At 36.8% G+C, this 20823-nt stretch overlaps 1 protein-coding gene across 1 annotated transcript in view; it reads right to left on the bottom strand.

Moving 5' to 3' along the window:
- Positions 1-4135, bottom strand: part of LOC139710839 (potassium voltage-gated channel subfamily KQT member 1-like) — a 160907-nt gene extending 156772 nt beyond the window's left edge. Inside the window, exon 1 of the mRNA XM_071622759.1 lies at positions 3641-4135. Within this exon, the coding sequence (XP_071478860.1) occupies positions 3641-3993 (353 nt within the window). The 5' untranslated portion in view covers positions 3994-4135. The remainder of the gene's footprint in view (positions 1-3640) is intronic.
- Between the last annotated feature and the right edge of the window lie 16688 nt (positions 4136-20823).

The following is a 20823-nucleotide window of genomic DNA, read 5'->3' as shown; positions in this document are numbered from 1 at the left end:
ACAATTAGATTTGGACATTCTGATATGAAATGAAACCATCAGGCACTGATGTTTACTGATAATGCTCAATATCATTATATTGGTCTTTGGAATCAGTACTTTCACTTGCAGAGTATTTTGTCAAAAAAGACAGAACTTGTCTAGTTGCTTCTCCTTGGTAATTCTAGTTGACAAAGATGGAAAAACCAAGCAGATGAATCCAAATGAAAACTGAGGACAGGATACACCCTTTCTGGAAAGATTCCTGCTTATAAAGAGTTCCCTGCACTGTAAAGGGACAAAGCTCCTAACAACCAAATGCTTAAAGCTCAAATTCTGTTCCTTTTCTCTACATGGGTAACACATGAGGGTAAAAAACAAAGAGGCATGTTTAGTGCTACTTTGCCTCCTATATTGGAGGACCAGTAGACCCCCAAAAACCCTGACATTAATAGACACCATATTTATAAGTCTTCCCAAGGGTAATTTCCCCAGGGAAAAACTAATCAAATTTCACACAAAGGCAAGAAAGGTGTCAGGGAAATGGGTAATTCCTCTAATTGAATTAGACGTCTACGAACAGCAAAAAATTCCTCTCGGATAAGTACTGGAAATGTCAAACATCCTATTATATCACGGAACACAAATGGCACCCTTACGTTGTAAACAGTGCAAATAGGAGGTGGGGAAAAACAAAAATGTATTCATGATGTGGAGATCACTCTTCTACATCTAGAATTCAAGTGCATGAAAAGCATGTACCACACTGATTCCACTAGATAACTGATGTCTTTAGGAATAGTTGGGAAGGTACTTGTAGATTGAAGATGGCAGCTTGATCATTTTTCATTTATAACAGCACAGTAAATTGTGACAAATTATTTCAAGATTATTGACAAAGGTGTTAGAAACTGGTGTTGAAAGTAACACCAGTGTAAAGGTTAGAAGGAAAAAGAATCCATTCATATCTATATGGATGTGTACATGCATTTACTGCATTCTGAATGAAAAGAGTATTCTCTTCATCACACAAGGAAGAGTTCCATTTCAACACAATATTCAACTAAAAATACACTTACTAGACTATATGATTATGTTGACATGTATCACCAATTAAAGTAAATACTTCCAAACCACATGCCAGTCTGTTTTTAGTACCTGGCATTTGTGATCACAGGATACAGTACCCGTTGGTACTAAAAAAACATCATTCCACTTTTTCTATTTGTGCATTATGCGTGTTTCACTGAAGTAATGATTCATACATTGTGTATTACTTCTTATGTTTTATTATTTTTATCTTCATAGCATTATTAGTATTCAGACTGACAGCACATCATACCAAAATGGAATAAAGTAAGGACCTTGATGTGTTTTACAGTTCAGGTTACTTCTCCACAGGTCCTAACAGACCTGTCAGTTACATTGCGCGTACCGGTACTAAACAGCTATTTGGGTTTTCTTTTTCTACAAGGTCTACCTGTGGTCACTGAAAAACAAAAACAAACAAAGAAACAGATCCTTCCAATATCATTTAATTACTACACTTTGCAAAGAGGATAAATAACAATTATTTGGGGGATTGTGAGTTGGTCGTTTCATTATCTCATCTTAATTGATTGTATGGTATGACCAATACAGTCTATTCAAGAAAATTTATTATGAATGTGAAACATCGAAAACAACGTAAATATTTTTAAAAGATGCTTTTAATTCATGTCTGCCTTTTGATGGAACTTGTACTATTTTGTTTTTATGACTTTACTCTATATGTGACCATGCATCAGAAAACTAAGCAAAAAGTTGCACACCCTTATTTTACATGCTGACTCAAAATAGGTAAAATGGGCCACCCTAGTTAATTTTCTAAACTTTAGAGCCATTCTTCTAGAGTTCTAAAATTTGGGATCATAAAATGAATGAGATATTGTTTTGGGGTTTTTTCAGTTTTTCTAGAACATTTAGAAAAAGTGTGCTTAAATTATATTATATCATATAGGCACCTATTCATTTCTTAAGTGCCATTTACTCCGCAATTTCACCTCCTACATGTATGATAAATTCTGAGAGGATTGTGCTACTGTATTTACTGTTGGTATCAGATATTGATATGATGTACTTAATGAGTGTGAAAATTTTCAGCTAAATCTGATTCTTTATTGTGTTTTTACAGGATTTTACATTCCTGTTTTTGTCCCTTTCATTGCATACGGCAGCACAGTGAGATTAAGCACTTAAATAGGTCTACCCTTAACTTCAAGGCCTACTTTCTCAGCAAACACTTTTTCAGAATGTGTACTTTCTTTTCATTACTTATAATAGGCTAGGAATGTTTAGTTGTATTGATTATACATGTACGGTATATCATTTTAAAGCTAAGAGTCTGCTCTTTCAGAATCTGTCCTTAACGAAAAATCCATGTCTGCTAACTTTTTGGTACCGGTACCGGTAGTTTCGTGGTGCAGGGGCATAAAGTTGAGGATGTGGAATTGCACCCTCAGTTGGATAGATGCTATGCACGACTTAGATACAATGATCTATCGCGATCAAAATATAAGTCCTATAGTAGTGCTTTCATCTTTAATTTAGCCTATTTCAAAATGACATTAAAAACTGCTATGCAACATGCAAGTCATGATTGATACAAAGAAAGTACGGAAATGAAAAAAATCCACTGTTATTATGACTGAATTTAAAGAAAAAGTTTCAAAAAATTTATGATCCTTTCTTGTTTGCTATGCGATCAGTCTTGAATGGAGTTTACCAAATCTTATTCATTATTATCAACTGCTGTGGTAGTCATCATTAAATTGCTTTACACGTAGGCCTACATACATGTACTCTTGGCATAGGCCTAAATGTGCCTGAGCGTGCATGCTCTTACACACAGAGAGTCCGACTACTAGTAGTACCTGGTACTAGAACTCTATACTAAATGGGTTAGTCAAATACCAGTTAGTGATTGGCTAAACACAGTCACATGATGGAGGCACATTGGTCATGTTCGCCCATGGGCAGAACATTTTTGTAATGTTCTCCCATGGGAAAGCATTTTCACATAACAAATGACAAACGATACCATATGATTGAACTATCATATTTTTCATGCAATCGATAGGATACATTTGCCTATTCCATACAATATGAAAAAGCAGATTCAATGACTAACTCATAAAATATAACAGATGATGACTTTTGTTGTTCGGGAACATGTATCAAATTTTCCACCCTCAGGGTTTGAAATGCTATTTTGGGGGGCTATCTAAGTCCCTCGACTTCGTCTCGGGACTTATAACCTCCCTCAATAGCATTTCAAACCCTTCGGGTGGAACATTCGGTATGTTCCCTCCCCCGCCAGTCATCATCTATAGGCCCTATAATGTACCTCTCTAGTCTAGCTGTAACACTGTCACTGAGTGCTAAATATTTTTTTCCCCCCCCCAAAGGACATGTCTACCACACTAGTCGGTAAAGGAAAGCAATCAAGCAACAACCAATTGTAAGTGTTGCAACCATAATTTTCATCACTGCATCTTATATCGATTAAAAATGGTTACTGACACCATCATGGGTAAAGTTACTCTTTAGGAGGATTAGATCTAACATTGCAATACACACAGCTCAAGCGAAAAAAACAAAAACAAACAACACAACAACTTACACTGCAAAATGGTAGGCAAAGCATTTCCATCCTGACGGTCTCTCCAGAAAGTTGTAGACTCTTCCCTGAAAACTCATTCGGACTGACGGTCTCTTGCTAACATGCTCCGAGTACTTTCTTTCAAACTCCTTGTCAGTTTGTACGCTGTTGTTCAGGTTTATGTTCTGAACGTTCTGAACCAGCGGATTGCGCGACGAGCTATCGGCCTGCTGGGTGTACACGGCGGGAGCAGTCCCGGCGCTGCTCCCCATGTCCGATGAAGTGCTGACTGGATCCATTTCAACAACGCTGGAGTATGAATACGTTTTACTCGTCGTTTGATTTCGGGATTTTACACTGTCCTTTTCTGCCATTTTCTACTACACAACTGCAGCTTTCAGTATATCCTATACATATTTAACGAACGTGCCTTGCTTTATCTTTTTTCCTCCTTGGCGTTATAAGATAAGGACTCATCAGTCACAGGTGGACAGATGGAATACACGACCCGACGCGTTCGTGTTCTACTATGCAAGTGCGTTTATGTCGCAGTTGACTGAGTGAGCTACGCCTCGATCAACTCGTCAAACAGTCTCTCTTGTTCTGGCAATCGGCTATTAGGAATGCACGTGTAGATGGGCCCTCGAACTCTTCAGTCAACAATTGTTGCTCATTAGCCAGTATATCGTTGCTTTTTAATATTGTCTTGGACTACCCGCGCTAGACATGAGTTTGCTTTAATACTCTCGGTATAAATATTAGAGTACACTGCTGACCCAATCCCATCACTGATCCATTCAGCGTTATAGCGGAGCTAGCTAGCTACCTAGCAGCCCACACTCGACTAGCGACTCCGTAGAGGGCATGAATCAGCGCAGCATACCAGAACCTTGCTGTAAAAGTGGAATTTTTCGCGGTGTTGAAATTTTCGCGCATTTCGCGCAACCAGAAACTAGCGCGAAAATTAAAGCACGCGAATTATTTTTGCTTGCCATATGTTCCTGTGCGTCATGTCTTAATTCCGCGGAATTAAAAACACGCGAAACTCTTCTTACCCGGCCAAGCGCGAAAAATTACTCGCGCGAAAATATCCACTTTTACAGTAGAAGGCTCTGCAGCATACCAAGTTTGACGCCGCAATAATATTTATGAAAACGTAGATGGCGAGATAGCAAAACTTGCGCTATCCACATCATGTCATAAGAGAAGATAATGATTTTGGTGTCTGATGCTTCAAAAGAACTATGCTAACCCACAAACCAAGCAGCCATGGTCTTATAACGAAAATGGTCAACAATGAAAGATAAATTCGATTCGACTATTATGGTGTACAGAATCATGAACGACCTTGTTGCAATTCATCCAGATATACATTTTTTACAATCAACTCGTTTAAAACCAGGAAAAATCACGACACGTGCCTCCAAACATACCGCCCCAGGGGCATCATCGACAAATTTGCATGTGCCCAGAGATCCATACCTGAATGGAACAAACTTCCAAGCTCTGTAGTTTGTGCAGTCTCACCTGAGCAGTCCAAGGAGCTTTTAATGACCCACCTTAAAATCACACCTTGTGATTATAGTAAGCCCACACCCCTCCTCTCATCGTGCACATAAGTTGTATTCATCTTCGTGATAGGCTGCATTTTATAGCCCTTTGAAGATTATAGAAGAAGAAGAAGAAGAAGAAGAAGAAGAAGAAGAAGAAGAAGACGAAGAAGAAGAAGAAGACGAAGAAGAAGAAGAAGAAGAAGAAGAAGAATTGCAAAAGAAGAAGAAGAAATTGTATAGGTTCTATTGACCCCATTTTTGTGTGTGGGTATATTATCAATACTCTGAAAGTCGCATTGTTGAACTCTGACTTTTCCTGTGCGGTGGTTAGGCATAGATTGTTTCTCTTCTTTTTCCTTTTTTTTTTCCAGGCAAGATACAGTTCCAGAGAAACGAGATCCCGTGTAATTTCGTTTTGAATCAACTTTAATACTTTTGTATGTGTGTATATGTGTGTGTGTGTTTGTGTGTGTGTGTGTGTGTGTGTGTGTGTGTGTGTGTGTGTGAGTGTGTTGTGTGCTTGTGTATATATGCTTATTAATTCATATTGTTAAAATGACTGGCCTCGACTATATAGCCTGCACGCTATGCCGGTTCTTGTTTTACCAACAGTATTCTTTCACTTCTTAATATTTTTATTATACATGTATTGAAATTTTTATTATGTTATTGTTAAGTGATTAAATTTTATATAGAGGGTTCCGTCACACCTTTACATAAAAAATAATGCAGCACCCGGGCCCACTTCACGATCGTATGTCCCACAACATTACAACGGGACCCTCCGCAATGATAACTTTAAAAATAGTGAATCAGTCCAAATGGAACTTCAGGGTATGAGACTATAACTCATTGCCCACATCTTGCAGAAAACCCCATTCGTTTTATTTAAGTGGTCGAAAAGAAATGAGGAGTTTTGTAGAGCGTGTCAGGAATCCCTTCCCTCCAAGTTCTGTCCAACGGTGTTCACACATAATTTATGCAGTTCCAAGAGCATCCAAGTGCTAAACCTGGAAGAATCAGACTCATGACAACAATGCACATTGAATGGGGTTTTCTGACCCTGAAGTAGCATTTAGACAGTTTAATCACATTGGGAGTGACATGTACCAATACGAAAAACTGATTGTATTTTTTTTTTACATGGACTGTACATGGGATTACGTCTGTCACAAGTCAGTCACAGCCACATCTATACAAATAAGGTGAGGTGATTTCAATGCCTTGCTTGTGTCCAACTGGTCTATACAATATTTTTGTGTACATGTCAAAAATAACAAAGAAAGCATGTTTTTGTCAATTATCCAACAAATAAAGCCACCTCCATATACTTTTGTGCATGTCATCCTTCCTAAAGCTGTCAAAACTTGTAACTAATTCGAGGTGAAGTGTTCTTTTTTTTTTTGGACACGCTGTTTATATGTATATATATATATATATATATATATATATATATATATATATATATGTATAACTCTCAAAATGATTAAACTGTCCAAATGCTACTTCATGGTCTTAAGAGTTAAGATATAATATCTTAAGTCTATTTTGCAGAAAAACCCATTCAATTCGGTTAAGTTTTCTCGAGCAGGCGTAGATCATTTTTTTTTTTTAACGCATGAGATGTCATATGGAAGGAAAAGGAATGGATATTAAGGCTATGATTTTATTTTTTTTTTGCAAAGGATTGCCGTAAAAGCCTGAAAAACTCATTCAAGGTTGCCATTTGCTCGTGCAAATGAAAATTTAGTAGCATTACTGTCTATTGTTCTAACTCAGTCATCCATGCGTGTATTATGAACTATGAGATGTGCATGAAATGAAAGAAGAGAGGTATGTCTTTCCATTCTTGCATATCTCATAAAGCAAATACATGATTATGATCTCAAAGAATTGCAATGAAACTCGGTTTAGTTTTTTTTTCTGGGACACGCTATATATATATATATATATATATATATATATATATATATATATTAATGTAGGATGATGCTGATATTTGTACCTAACGCTTCTGTCATCTTGGGAAGAATGACCTCAGGTCTTCGTCAGCTTTATTGTCCGTTTATACGAAATGGAATAGAAGTTTTAAGCATAGCAAATCATAATGGAGTAATGAACATCATACATTGAGTATACAGTTTCAGCATGAGTCTGCCTAGCAGGTTACTACATTATTAAGTTTAGTTATATGCTTATTTCTGTTTATTATTTTTCATTGTTGGATATGCCTGTATCTAATATATATCCATTGTACTTACAGTAATATCTTGTGAATTTTTGTAATATTGCTAAATTATGTTGCCAAGTATGCTCTGAAGTTGTTAACTCATGCTATTCATGTATGTGGAACAGAAGAAACCCATTTGCCTTACATGAAAATATCAATTTAATTAACTTTATTGTCCACATTATTTACACATTGTGTTTTCAGCAAAATAGTTTATTCAATAGATTTTATATTCTGCTGGAAATGAATCATTTTGTATATAAATGATATAACAAATGCTTCTAATATCTTATCTTTTGTACTGTTTGCTGATGACTCAAATGTTTTTCTTTTTCATTCACATCCTCATAATTCGAGAATTGTTATGTCGGATAAGTTCATATGAGTTGGCTATAAATCTTCTTAAAACTAAATGTATATTATTTAGCAATATTTTGAATAGCCTCCCCAATAATATAAAAATAGATGATATAGTTGTAGATGAAGTTTCATCAATGAAGTTTTTAGGTTTGGTTATTGATAATAAACTTTCTTGGAAGTCAGTGTGCATATTGATAATATTTGTCACACAATATCTCGAAATATTGGTGTTATTAATAGAGTTAAATATTATTTCCCCACTCCCATCCTTTTAATGTTATATTCAGCTTTAATTTTATCTTATCTTAATTATGGTATTATATAGCTGGGGGGAACACTCATCCAACCTATCACGACAGACTGTCCCGTCTCCAAAAAATGCTCTTCGAATAATTTGCAATGTATCTTGGAGAGCTCAGACCGATGTTTTATTTTCTGAAAACAAAATTTTAGAATTAACCGACATTTATTATTATTGTCTTGGCCAAATTATGTACAAACTCAGTAATGATTTGTTGCCGTCTGTTTTCACCAGCATGTTTGCGAGAAACCGCTCGCTCCATAAATAACCTACTCGTCACTCTAATGAATCCCATCTGCCTTTAACTAAGTCTATGTGTACACAATCTATATTTACATTTGCTGGACCTAAATATTGGAACAACCTCTGTAATAATTTAAAGGCATCCCCAAGTCTAAGTTCTTTTAAGAGTAATCTGAAGAAAAGAAATTGAACAGTTACAATAATTTATCTAAATATCATTATGAAAATTAATATTTTGTATATTAATTTGATGAAATCGTAAAATTGTGTTGATCAAATTGTTGGTTGCGAAGAATTGGAAAATCCAACTTTATATTCTGTTAAAATCACGGCTAAGCGGCTCCATTCATCCACTTCCTCTGGTCTTGTGTTATAGTCTTCTTCTATCTCTTTTTTTTTTTTGGTCTTTTCACTCCACGTTATAAGTTTCTCTCTCCCTCTCTCTCTCCGTCACACACACACACACACACACACACACACACACACACTCTCTCTCTCTCTCTCTCTCTCTCTCTCTTTCTTTCCTTTCTCTTCCGGCATGACAGAGACTTAGTTTAGGGATTTGTTCAGGGTTTTTGTTTTGGATTATAGGCTGGCTATAGGTCTTTTCGTCTTACTTTCTTTGTTTCTTCCACTTTTTATATATCAGTCATCGATCATACAATTTCTTGTATTACGTGTGTGGGAATGCACTTTACAAGCCCAGATTTTTAGCATTCCTCTCCATTTCCAACATTTCCGTATAATATACTTGCAATTTTCGTAAACTTATCCTTTATTTTGTATTATGATGAAATCTATTTATTCAATTTTTGTAATATATTTATATGTTTCTGTTGGAAATGAAAAAAAAAAATAAATGAATGATTGAATGAATCAAAGTCGAAAATTTACCAAAAATGTGGGAAAGCTTGCATTCTATTGAGACATACAGGTGCAGTTTATGATATCACTGGATACAAAGAACATAGTTGAACGTTACCAACATCACAAACCATCGACGATCCTGACCGCTGTGTGGCGCTCTAATCCGATTTCTTACAGAGCCGTAATAGACGGCTCTGATTTCTTCGTTACTGAATCAGCATACACTATACTAGTAGGCCTACATGCACAGTGGCGGATCCAGAGGGGGGGGGGGCGCAACCGGCGCACGCCCCCCTTTAATTTTCGTTAAAAACAAAGAAAATAAAAAGAAAAAAAATGAAATGAAACCCGGAAGTGGCACCAGAAATATTAGTCACGCCCCCCCTTTACAGAATTCCTGGATCCGCCCCTGCATGCATGTATTGTACACGTTTCATCGTTGCTCCCACTCAGAGTTATTAATGACGGAGTAGGCCTATATTCTTTTTGGAAGTCGAGGAATGCGCCTGAGGTGCATTCTTTGGTTTATTGATGACTCCCTCACACACAGTACCAAAACTCTTCTGGTTATGAGACACACGCTTTACAACTATAGGGGGAACCCGGGGCAAAGTGGACCAAAAAACTTTTGTCCAGCCAAAACAGGAATTCAAAGAAGAGTAAAGCAAGATTTTTGGTTTGTAATAATACCTTAGGACTACCGTAATGGCAGTAAAGTTTCTTTTGAAATTATCAGTTTTATCAATACTGTAAACTTGGAAAAAGTATGAAAATTCCATTTTGCCCCAGACCACTGGGGCAAAGTGGAATACGAAACGGGGCAGAGTGTACGTAAAAACCAATACCTTCAGCTAAATTGCTCTTCTTTGGCCTTGTACATTCTTGTATAGTTTTGAATGTCCTGTTCCCTTAAAGACCTACTCTAGTTTCACAATTAAAGAGTATCTAGGCCCCTTTCCAAATGACCTTTTGTATTTGTGGTAATTTTCCACTACAGAATTTGAAGCCTTTACTAAGACTTTAATTGAAAAACATATGCGTTGATATTTCGAGGAATAATTGTATGCAATTTTTGTGTACTGTCATGTCACGTGACCAACCTTAGAATACTAGCAGTGATTAACGAGGTGTTAACAACGGAATCGGGATCAGATTATGCTATAGCAATTCAATCTAGCAACCTGCTATAGCGGAGTATGCAGCAAGGCATGCGGCGAGCAGCCCTGCATGCTGCGCTGCCTCGAGCGTGGAAACGTACCAAACTTCATTCTACCCACAAGCCCATTACCAGTATAGTTAACATGTTCCACTTTGCCCCGTCCACTTTGCCCCAACCATTTATAATTTTTTCGCGACATGCATTATTAGGCCTACTGCGACGTCGGCCAATATTCCTATAGCCCTGATACCTTGATTAATGGAAGCTTAGACCCATGCATCGTTACCACGGTTTTCGGGATATTTCAGATAAGCACGATAATTTGGCATAAAACATATAGTTATCAATATTCATTGATTTTGAGGTTTAAAAAACAGACATTTTCCCAAAAACACACATACAAATCATTTATTTGCACGGCTCTGCATATCAAAAGATGTAGCTTCCCGAGAGGGTTCTTGATGCACGAGCTTTAGATTTAAGACTGAATATACAAAGATTTAATGGAGGTGTTTCACTTTACCCTATGTTCCTATTCGCCCCGGGTTCCCTCCACATAGCGCAAAGCGAAATAGCAAAACTTTTCCGTATATGCACTGCAGCAAACAGGTAAATTGCCGATATGAAAATAAACACGTACACTATAAATATCACTTAAAAAAAAGAACCGACTTTACTTCAAGACGTACAAGGAGAAGATGGAGTGACGTCAAAATGAGAGAATTCGTACGGAAACATGTGTCAGAAAGGGTATGCACTCAGGCGGACAAAAAGGATGTCAATCGGAGGCAACGATACTTTATTTACTTGCAGAGGAGTTGTTACTGGGTGTACCGCCACCCTCGGAAAGAAAGACAAGTTCTGAAATAACTGGTGATCAGACCTGTACAAAACAAGCATTACAACTGACGCGAATGCAATATATTATTCTCAGCTTACATACTTTTAAAAGCCGTCCAAACCGTATAGCAAACACATAGGTAATGTTAATATTAAACAAGTGAATAATATTAAATTTCTTGGTGTGATAGTTGATGATGGTTTAATATGGAAAGACCATATAAATGATGTTTGTATTAAGATAAGCAGAATTATAGGTGTTATGAGTTATTTGAAATATGCACTTCCTTCAAAGATTCTTTTAACCATATATCACACAATGATTTCCCCCCATTTAACTTATTGTGCAATAGTATGGGGTCACACTGTCTTCATTATACTTATTAAACCATGTGTTATTATTACAAAAGCGTGCAATAAGAATAGTCTGTGACGTAAGCCCTTTTGAGCACACTGCAACATTATTCAAGAAAATGAAAGTTTTAAAAATTGATCAAATAGTGCAATTACAAGTGGCCATATTCATGTTTTCATATCTTAAAGGCATCTTACCTGTAACCTTCCATAAGTTATTCGTTCAAAATAGTGCAGTCAATAGTTATAATACAAGATGTGCTAATATGTTTACCTTTTTTTCCAATATAAGTTTTCAGAGACTACAATTAGATATATTGGAGCTAAGTCCTGGAATGAGTTACCTGCTATTATCAAAGAATGTACTACATTATCATCTTTTAAACGTAGATATAGAATGTTTTTAATCCAAAGTGCAGCTGAATAATTATTGGGATATTTGCCTTTTTATTTTGTTTTGTTTTGTTTTGTCTTTTGTGTGTATTTTGTCCTTTTTGCAATTTTGTGTATAAGTTCTAATGGTATAGATTCATTCTAAAAATGAATATCTTTGATTGCAATTTGTAGCCTCATTTGTAAGGGAATCGGCCTTGATAAGTCCTATATGGTCTTTTTCTGGTTCCCACACATGCTAATTATAGCTGTTTGCATCATTCCTTTTGTTTCTTATGTAAACCTAATGTGCAATATATGTTATGCCCGTGTACGTGTATTTGTGTTTTTTATACTTTTTAGCATGTGGAATAAAATTGAATTGAATTGAATTGAATTGAACTTTCATTTTCATGAAGTGTAATGAAATGAAATTGATGAAGGAGACATTGCTCTATACAACCTATATTGAAAACGTTACACTTTCAAAGGTGCCTAAAGTTACCCCACCCCTACTTTCCCCGAACAGACATGAATTAATGCAACTGTTCTACATGATTTTCCTCAAAGTTTCCCTGAGTTTTTCACAAGTATGCTATGAATACATTCAATTAATCCGCACATCATATACGTCGTCCCTTTCGGGAACTCTCCTCTCAAAGTTGCTCATTTGCATATTTGGCTGCGACATGCAAATGAAAAAATATATTGCAAATCGTACAATATTTTTTCTTGTAACCTGTTACTGTAGTTAATTAGTCCCTGAAACAGTTTTGTAACATAATTAAGTCTTAGACAAAATGATGCATGCAAAATAGGCAGAATGGTACATAGAATCAGTATGCATGTACAAACAGTTTTTTTTTTAAATTGGCTGTCAAAGGAATCATGAGAGATGTTTTGTGTGCGTGTGTGTGTGTGTGTGTGTGTGTGTGTGTACGTGCGTTTTCTTTGTTTTGTTTTGGGCGGGGGGGGGGGGTGTCCATAATCTGATTTGTCCAGATTATGTAGATTAAAGATATCACCATTGTAGTAAGACCCCACAAAATCAGACACGGAGTTCACAAAACATTTCATATGTAATTGGGAGAACTCGGTCTTGCCTATAAAAAGTAATGATAATGACACTACTACTGCTATACTATAGGCCTATACTGAGGATAATAATAATACTTAAAATAATAATAATAATAATAGTGATGATAATGATGATGATGATAATGGTAATAATAGTAGTAGTAGTAGTAGTACTAGTAGTAGCAGTAGTAGTAGTAGTAATAATAATAATAATAGTAACAATAACAATAATAATGAAAGTAATAATCACGATAATGTGATAGAAATATAGGTTTTCCGGCCAATTTCACACTTTTGCCAGTCCAATTCCTTATTGCTGCATTCAATTTAGCAAAACTTACAGCGTAGAAGACATGTTCGGTATTTCAATTTTATGATCTCTTCATTCAAATTCATTTTGGAGCATTCAAATTACCTTTAACCTCATTCCATTTGACACTTTTTCAATTTAAATTCGTAAAACAAGCACCATTTCGTTATTCGTTCATTCAATTTAGAATGATATGGTCACGTGATCACGCAATGCGTGCGCTCGTTCATTCGAATTCATTTTTGGGCATCCAATTTATCGTCTTTTGCAGTCAATTTAGCGCACAGGTTTATGCTTTGGTTTTTCTTATTTTTTTTCAACATAACATAGTTATTGTTTTATAGGCATCGTTACATTTTATATTTTCGTATTCATTTTAGAGATTTTGGCAACAATGTTTTTTTTGAATGTGCTAATTGAGTCTCCCAGTCCGAAGATCTGGCCGTTATCTGGCCGTTGAGCGCTTTATTCTGAGTGTGTCGGCCAGTTCTATAGAAAGTAAAGGTGGTGATCATTAATGTTCCTACAATTCTTTCTCTGCCTTATTATACGTCTGTATCTAACTTGTGCTGTCATGACTGTAAGAATATGAAGTTAATATGTAGTATTGGTACATGTATGCCTACTATGACATGTTTGAATGAAAAGGGGCGTTACTGAACAACAAATTCGAGTTATATAGGGTCAAAATATGATACTTTTACTGCTTAATAGTGTGTGGATGAAACAAAAAGTCACATAGAAATACACGTTTAAATGATCTCGGCCTATTCAATGAAAAAATAAAATGATGTTAATTTGAATGAAAATTTTTGGAATTTGACTACCCATTGGCGAAATTGAATGACTCAAATACCCATTTCGGTGAGTGATGGCGAATTTGAATAAACGTATAGGGTACCAGCTAATTTGAATGCCTTTTTTACGAATTCGAAAGCCACATGTGCAAATTTCATTGATCGAAATGCCAAATTGAAGGCACAAGTTGCAATTTTGAACGACAAACTGCGCGATAACGAGGGGTTTTGCTAAATTGAATAAACATTCTATCAAATGGACTGACAAAAGTACAAAAAAATGGCCGGAAAAACCTATAGTCTTCTTTACCCAGGATAGCCTCTTCAGTGTTGCCACTGAATTACCAGTGGGTCCTACTATCATTATTGCCCCAATACATACCTGGGTCAAGAGGTACACGGTGGGTAAAACGAGTCTTATCCGCCAGAGCCTTGAAGGCTCTGTTATCCGCTATGCCACAGTGCCCTCTCGAGGCTACACTTTGTAACGTGAACGACTCGCCATCTATTGAAGAGCAGTAGGGCATGAGTACATGATATAATGGGAGTACTGGTATTATGCTGGTGTATGGGGAAGAGTACAGACTATAATATACTGGAGACGTATATCTGTCATGCTCAAAACATCTATTTCATTTCATAAACAGACAATAAAGCTGAAGAAGACCAAGGTCGAAGGCTTCCCACCAGCCGGCTTCCTGCACCATCTTTTGTCATCATTATTGTCTCGACTATATAAATTATATATATATATATATGTATATATATATATATAATATATATATATATATATATATATACACACATATATATATATATATATATATATATATATATATATGTGTGTGTGTGTGTGTGTGTGTGTGTGTGTGTGTGTGTGTGTGTGTGTGTGTATATACATGAACATTTTGTCAGTAATAATTTTGGTATGCATTCTATGTGTATATTGTATATTTCTGTGTTATGTGCCTAGGGACAAGTGGCAACACATCATCTACTCTTTATCTGTACCCGCGGGTTCCATGCCTGTTATTGTAATTGTTTGTAAACCAGCTGTATGAGTTAAAGACCGGCAATGACCACGAGAATGCTCATTGTATCGCATCTTTAAACAATCCTCCGCTGACACACTTGTATGAACACTGAACCTAATTCTTTATACCATCGGACCCTACCCTACTCCTGCCTGACATACACCACCGCACACACACCTTCCCTCCCAATATATCACATGATCACTCTCATCCCGCCACAAGACAGCCACAAGACACCCAAGTAACACACATGTCTGCTTAGCAGGTAACTACATTACTAAGTTTAGTTATGATATGTGTTTGATATTTTTTATTGTATGATGGGGGTATTATGTCTGTATGTTACATATGCCCATTATATATCTACTTACAGTTATACATTGTTGACTGTTTTGCAAATGCCAAATATGTTGCCAAGTATGCTATATGAAGCTGTTAACTCATGCTGAACTTGTATTTGATGTATTATATTCATTACTGCATAATATGATCTGTCATGTTCAAAACATCTATTTCATTTCATAAACAGACAATAAAGCTGAAGAAGACCAAGGTCGAAAGCTTCCCACCAGCCGGCATCCTGCAACATCTTTTGTCATCATTACATTGTCTCGACTATAATTCTTCCTAAGATGACAGAGGCGTATGGTTTGAATATCAGCATCATCGCACTATATATATATATATATATATATATATATATATATATATATATATATATATATATTTATTTATGTTCATTTTGGAACTTTCCACGTGTTGGACTTCGAATGTTGTAATTATCAGAAGAAAGAGTCTCAAGTACGCCATGGATCCAACGATTACAAAAAATTAAAAAAAAAATTGTAATCGTTGGATCCATGGCGTACTTGAGACTCTTTCTTCTAATAATTTATATATATATATATATATATATATATATATATATATATATATATATATATATATATATAATATACTAGCGTCATCATAAGAATTTATATTTCGAGCCAAAACGTCAGCCGCGACTTGAGTGATGTCCTAAAAAGAAGAAAGAAAGAAAGAAAAAGAAACAGCAGCCTGGTCGTCGAGCAGTCTAATTTTGAGGTTGTGACCACAGTTTTACGGAGGGAGAATTCAAAATCTAGCAAGTAATTCGGTTGCGTAATTGCCTGCGATGTGAAGACAACAACAATTAACAACCAAATGAGTAAAGTTTGAAAGTGTTGATAATCAATGGAGTGAATGAGAAAGATTTCATAATGCATGGAATTGTAGTGACAAGTAGATTTTCTGAGCAATTTATCTCGAAGACAAACATGTCGAATTCAACCGGCAGAAAATTAATCGACTCACTCACTTAGAAGGTATAGCATATACATTTCCAAAGAGACGCTTTAACGTATAATATCATCGAGATCAAGCTGAAAAGTAATAGATACTATGATGATTGCTATGATACATTAATTTTCAGTGTTGCGGTCAATGAAATGAATTGGAAAATTACACAAAATAGAACTCATGTGATTACCGGGTGCTGCATGTCGTATATTGGTAAATTACACGTGCTCCCTTTCTGAACTCACGTCTGAGATGCGCACAAGCTCCTCAAAGTTGGTGAGCCCCTGATTGCTCATGCTAAAAACCGATGGGTCATTGATACCCATGCATGTAATATTTTATGTGGTTTACTTTACCTCATTTTCCATTACTTTATTGTATAATATTGGATGAGGAAAGCAGAGTTCTACTGGTGAATTGATGTCTGTCAGACCTATTCGAATAATGGGATGCATTGCAACAGCGATCACCAAAGTTACCTTCAGTAACTGGCAATGGTTAATTGTTCATGTGTTTGAATCACAGAATTTGCCTTTAATGTTTGCAGACTTCCCACACGTCACAAGCGATCACAGTCAACTGCCTAAGTTGACTTTAGTGTTTCGCTGCTGTATGGGGAGTGCTTCGGGCCAGTCACGGTTTGGCGGATTTAGATAATAATCACATGACCGAGATAGTCGGTTGTTTTTATTGAATTTACCCGACCGTATAACGAATCAAATTCTTGTACGAGACAAAAGGTGAAAAAATGAAAAGAAAAGGCGAATTTCGCTACAATTGTCGTCTGTAAGCAGTTCGTACAAACACGTATCTATCTGAACATACGTCAATTGCTGTAACCTGATGTATACCCTATATGATAGTAAAGTTTATATCTGAGAAGAAAATACCCATAATTTTCTTTCTTTTCTTTCTTCTGTTATCAATGGGTAAACGTATCAAACAGTGATATATCAGAGTCACGAGCATACTAAACTATGATGTTTGCGTGCTCCGAACAGAATTACATATGGGATCAACTGGTTTGCTGTGCTGGTTAACAAACTTGGTACATCATAAATATGACCTAAATCAAGATTCTGACATGGTGAAAAAAAAATATGTTGTTCAAGTTCAGGTTTTTTTCTTCCATCTCCAACAAAGTCAATAGCGCATACGTACAATTATATAGATACAAGGAAAGAGATGTTATCATGTTTTCGTATATGAACATAATTCGAAAGATTTTCATATCACTGCAACACATGCGTCTGGGGTGTTTTGTTCTGATGAGTGATAATGATTAACCCAGCAAGGGCGAAGGACTCCGGTATCCACTATAAGTACGAAAACGCATCGAGCCGTAGACAACAGAGAGAGAGAGAGAGAGAGAGAGAGAGAGAGAAGGAGAGAGAGAGAGAAGGAGAGAGAGAGAGAGAGAGAGAGAGAGAGAGGGAGAGGGAGGGGGGGGGGATGGAGAGAGAAAGAATTGTCAGACCGACAATGGTAAATACATAACGTTATACCGCATGCAGACCATCGTTCTTTATCAACTGTCACGCACAATGTTCCAGAGTTTAGGCAAAGGAAAAACAACTTTAATCGAACCGTAACGACACACAATGAAGCAGTCCTGAGGTTAATCACGAGATGTGTGCCTACCAGTCAAAAGAACTCCTCTTTGGCGAAGTCTCAACTTACCATTGCAACTTCTACCAGCATATTTCATACTTTGTTCACTTTCCGTACTGCGCGAAATAATAGTATAGGGCATGCAACCCTTACATGTTTGATACGATTTCCGCCCGTCTTTTACCACGTCTATTGAGATCAAGTCATTGGTAATGAACGTGCACTGTGGGCACATACAGGACGGCACCTACTCCGAACAGACGGTGGTAACTGAGTATTCATATTTTTCTCTGTGATACCGTATCACATAGAAAAGGGAACCGTGATAAATGTTGGCAGTCTGTGCTACTTCATCGGATGAATGAATTACGCCGAATGGGGAGGAAACCGCCTGTCATATAGGATCTGGAAGAAACTACCACAGGTAAGATCACAATGTATAGTGATATCTAATATCCCTTCACGACTGAAATTTGAACACCAGTGCCAACCTTATTCAATATCACCACTGGGCAGTTTTTTCTTCTATTAACTTTGATAACTAATAGAAAATATTCATTATTCATTAACCAGGCGCCATTTCAAAGCAGGTATACTTGTCCTAAAATTTCATCAACAACAACAAAATGGCTTTTCGCTTATACATAGATTAATGTGATCGTGGGTACTGTTGTTACACAGTGTGCGACGACACACACAAATGAAAAGTATCCTTTCAATATGAGTCAAATGTCAATGTGGTCTGAAACAATAGTCAGAACTGAGGCAGATATAAAAGCATTAAGGTGTGTGTGTGTGTGTATGTGCTTTGTTTAACGGCTTAAGGTCCCGCTATAGACCAATCATGTAACTGTAATAAGATTTTTTTCCATAGTGGTGTCTGTCCGACTTCCCCTATGAGTATCATAATGGGCATTTTTACACTGTGCATGTAGCACTTTGTGTAGTTTAGTTTGAAGTGATACATGTACAGTCGTAGAGCCATAATTATAGTAATACGACGAAGAAGACCAGAAGCTCCACTTCTTTTTTCCAGTGGATTACAAGAAATCTCCATTTTGAAGCTTCTATGAATATCCCACCTTATTTCCACAACACGCAGCATTGTGGAAGAGAAAAGAATGCTTGGGCTTTTAAGTTGATGCTCTTATTAACACGTTTTATAAATACGCGACATTTCTACACACTTTCATGGTACCTTTTTTTCTCTCTTTTTCAATTTTCCCTCTGTGTTTATAGCAGTCTTCATGGATTCTCTCCCTTGGGTGTATACACGCCTTCCTTCTAGAACGTTCCTCTTTCTTCTACTCGATGGAGTGAAGAACAGACGAAATTGAATCAATGAGATACTCTGACTCATTTCAACGCTCCATACATTGATACGAGCTAATTGTGATGATCTAACGAGAATGATGCTACTCGCATATCATTCTGAATTAGCAATGAATGAGACATTAGTGACGAATATGCTTATGTCTTAAAACGACTGATCTGCCGTTTTCGTCTTCACTTCGTTCTACAATTTCGTTCTTCTTAAATAAAATGATTTCATCCTATATTTCATTTCCTCTCTAATTCTGTGTTTCAGTGAAGAGGCAGCTCCCATGTAACTTGGTAATGAACACTGGCGTAGCCAAGGGGGGGGGGGGGGCGATGGGCCCCCCCCCCCCCCAAGATTTGGACCGGGGATTTGGAAGGCGGAAAAAAATGAGTGTATACTGTATGCATGTACATGAAGCGGGTCTCCCTTTCAACCTTTCATCAAGTAAGATCATAATTTTTTCAATATTTCACTCAAAGTGTGCACCAGATCGTTGAATTTCAATTAAAAAAAAAAAAAAATCCAGAATCTCTCTTGCTTGGGAGAGGGATACCCCCTCCCAAACCCTCCCCTTCTGTGCCCCTTTAGCCTTAGTACACTTTTCAGATTTACAAAAAAAAAATCTGTATAATTCTGAGTGCACAAGACTTATCGCTTATATTTCGAAAACTCAGAAGTTCCCTCATGTACAACGGGAATATTCCCTTTTGATCAACCCTTTCCTCGCTCAGTTCCCCCAGATCAGTTATATTTTTGATAATTTTCCAAATATTCCATCAAATATGCGTGTACGAGATATCTCAATTTCAACTTTAGAAAGGCAAAAGCTCCATCATACGGGAAGGGTGGTAATAGCATTCTCCCACGCCTTCTCCCTGCTCGCCCTCCCCCCCCACCCCCATCATGTATACAAGTAGACTGTGGCCACACTTTGAACATAGACAATTTTCAATATATGCCACAAAATGTGTGCACCAAAACGTTTAACTGCAATCAGAAAATACATGAATCTCCCTTGTGTATCCAAGGAGGGGGAATAGGGCTTATCCCCTCCCACATCCTCCTGCTTTGTCCCCTTCCACGGACTTGCTGCACTTCCATTATTGACAAATTTCCAGATATTCCAACAAAAGTGTGCGCCAGATTGTTGAATTTCGGTTCTAAAACTGAAAAAAGGGCCCTCGAATATGGAAGAGGTATCTTGCCACCCTCCCATTGTTTGGTCCCCTCTATATAACAGACTTAGTACACTTTGGGGAATGACAATTTCCGAATTTTCCACAAAAGGTGTGCTTCACATCGCTTTATTTCAATGCTATAAACGCAAAAGCTCCGTCGACCTCCCCCTAAGCTCTACCTCACTAGACTTTGTACATACACAGAGAGGATGCATGAATAGGAGCTAAATTCCGTGATTTTAACACTTCCCTGAAAAAGCCCTATTTATTTCCATTA

This window comes from Diadema antillarum, unplaced genomic scaffold (genome assembly GCF_040938485.1).
Source record: "Diadema antillarum isolate AM-2024a unplaced genomic scaffold, OU_Dant_1.0 seq00001573_RagTag, whole genome shotgun sequence".
Lineage (NCBI taxonomy): Eukaryota > Metazoa > Echinodermata > Echinoidea > Diadematoida > Diadematidae > Diadema > Diadema antillarum.
The sequence above is the reverse complement of the archived record's forward strand: the minus strand, read 5'-3'. Positions and strand labels throughout refer to the sequence as shown.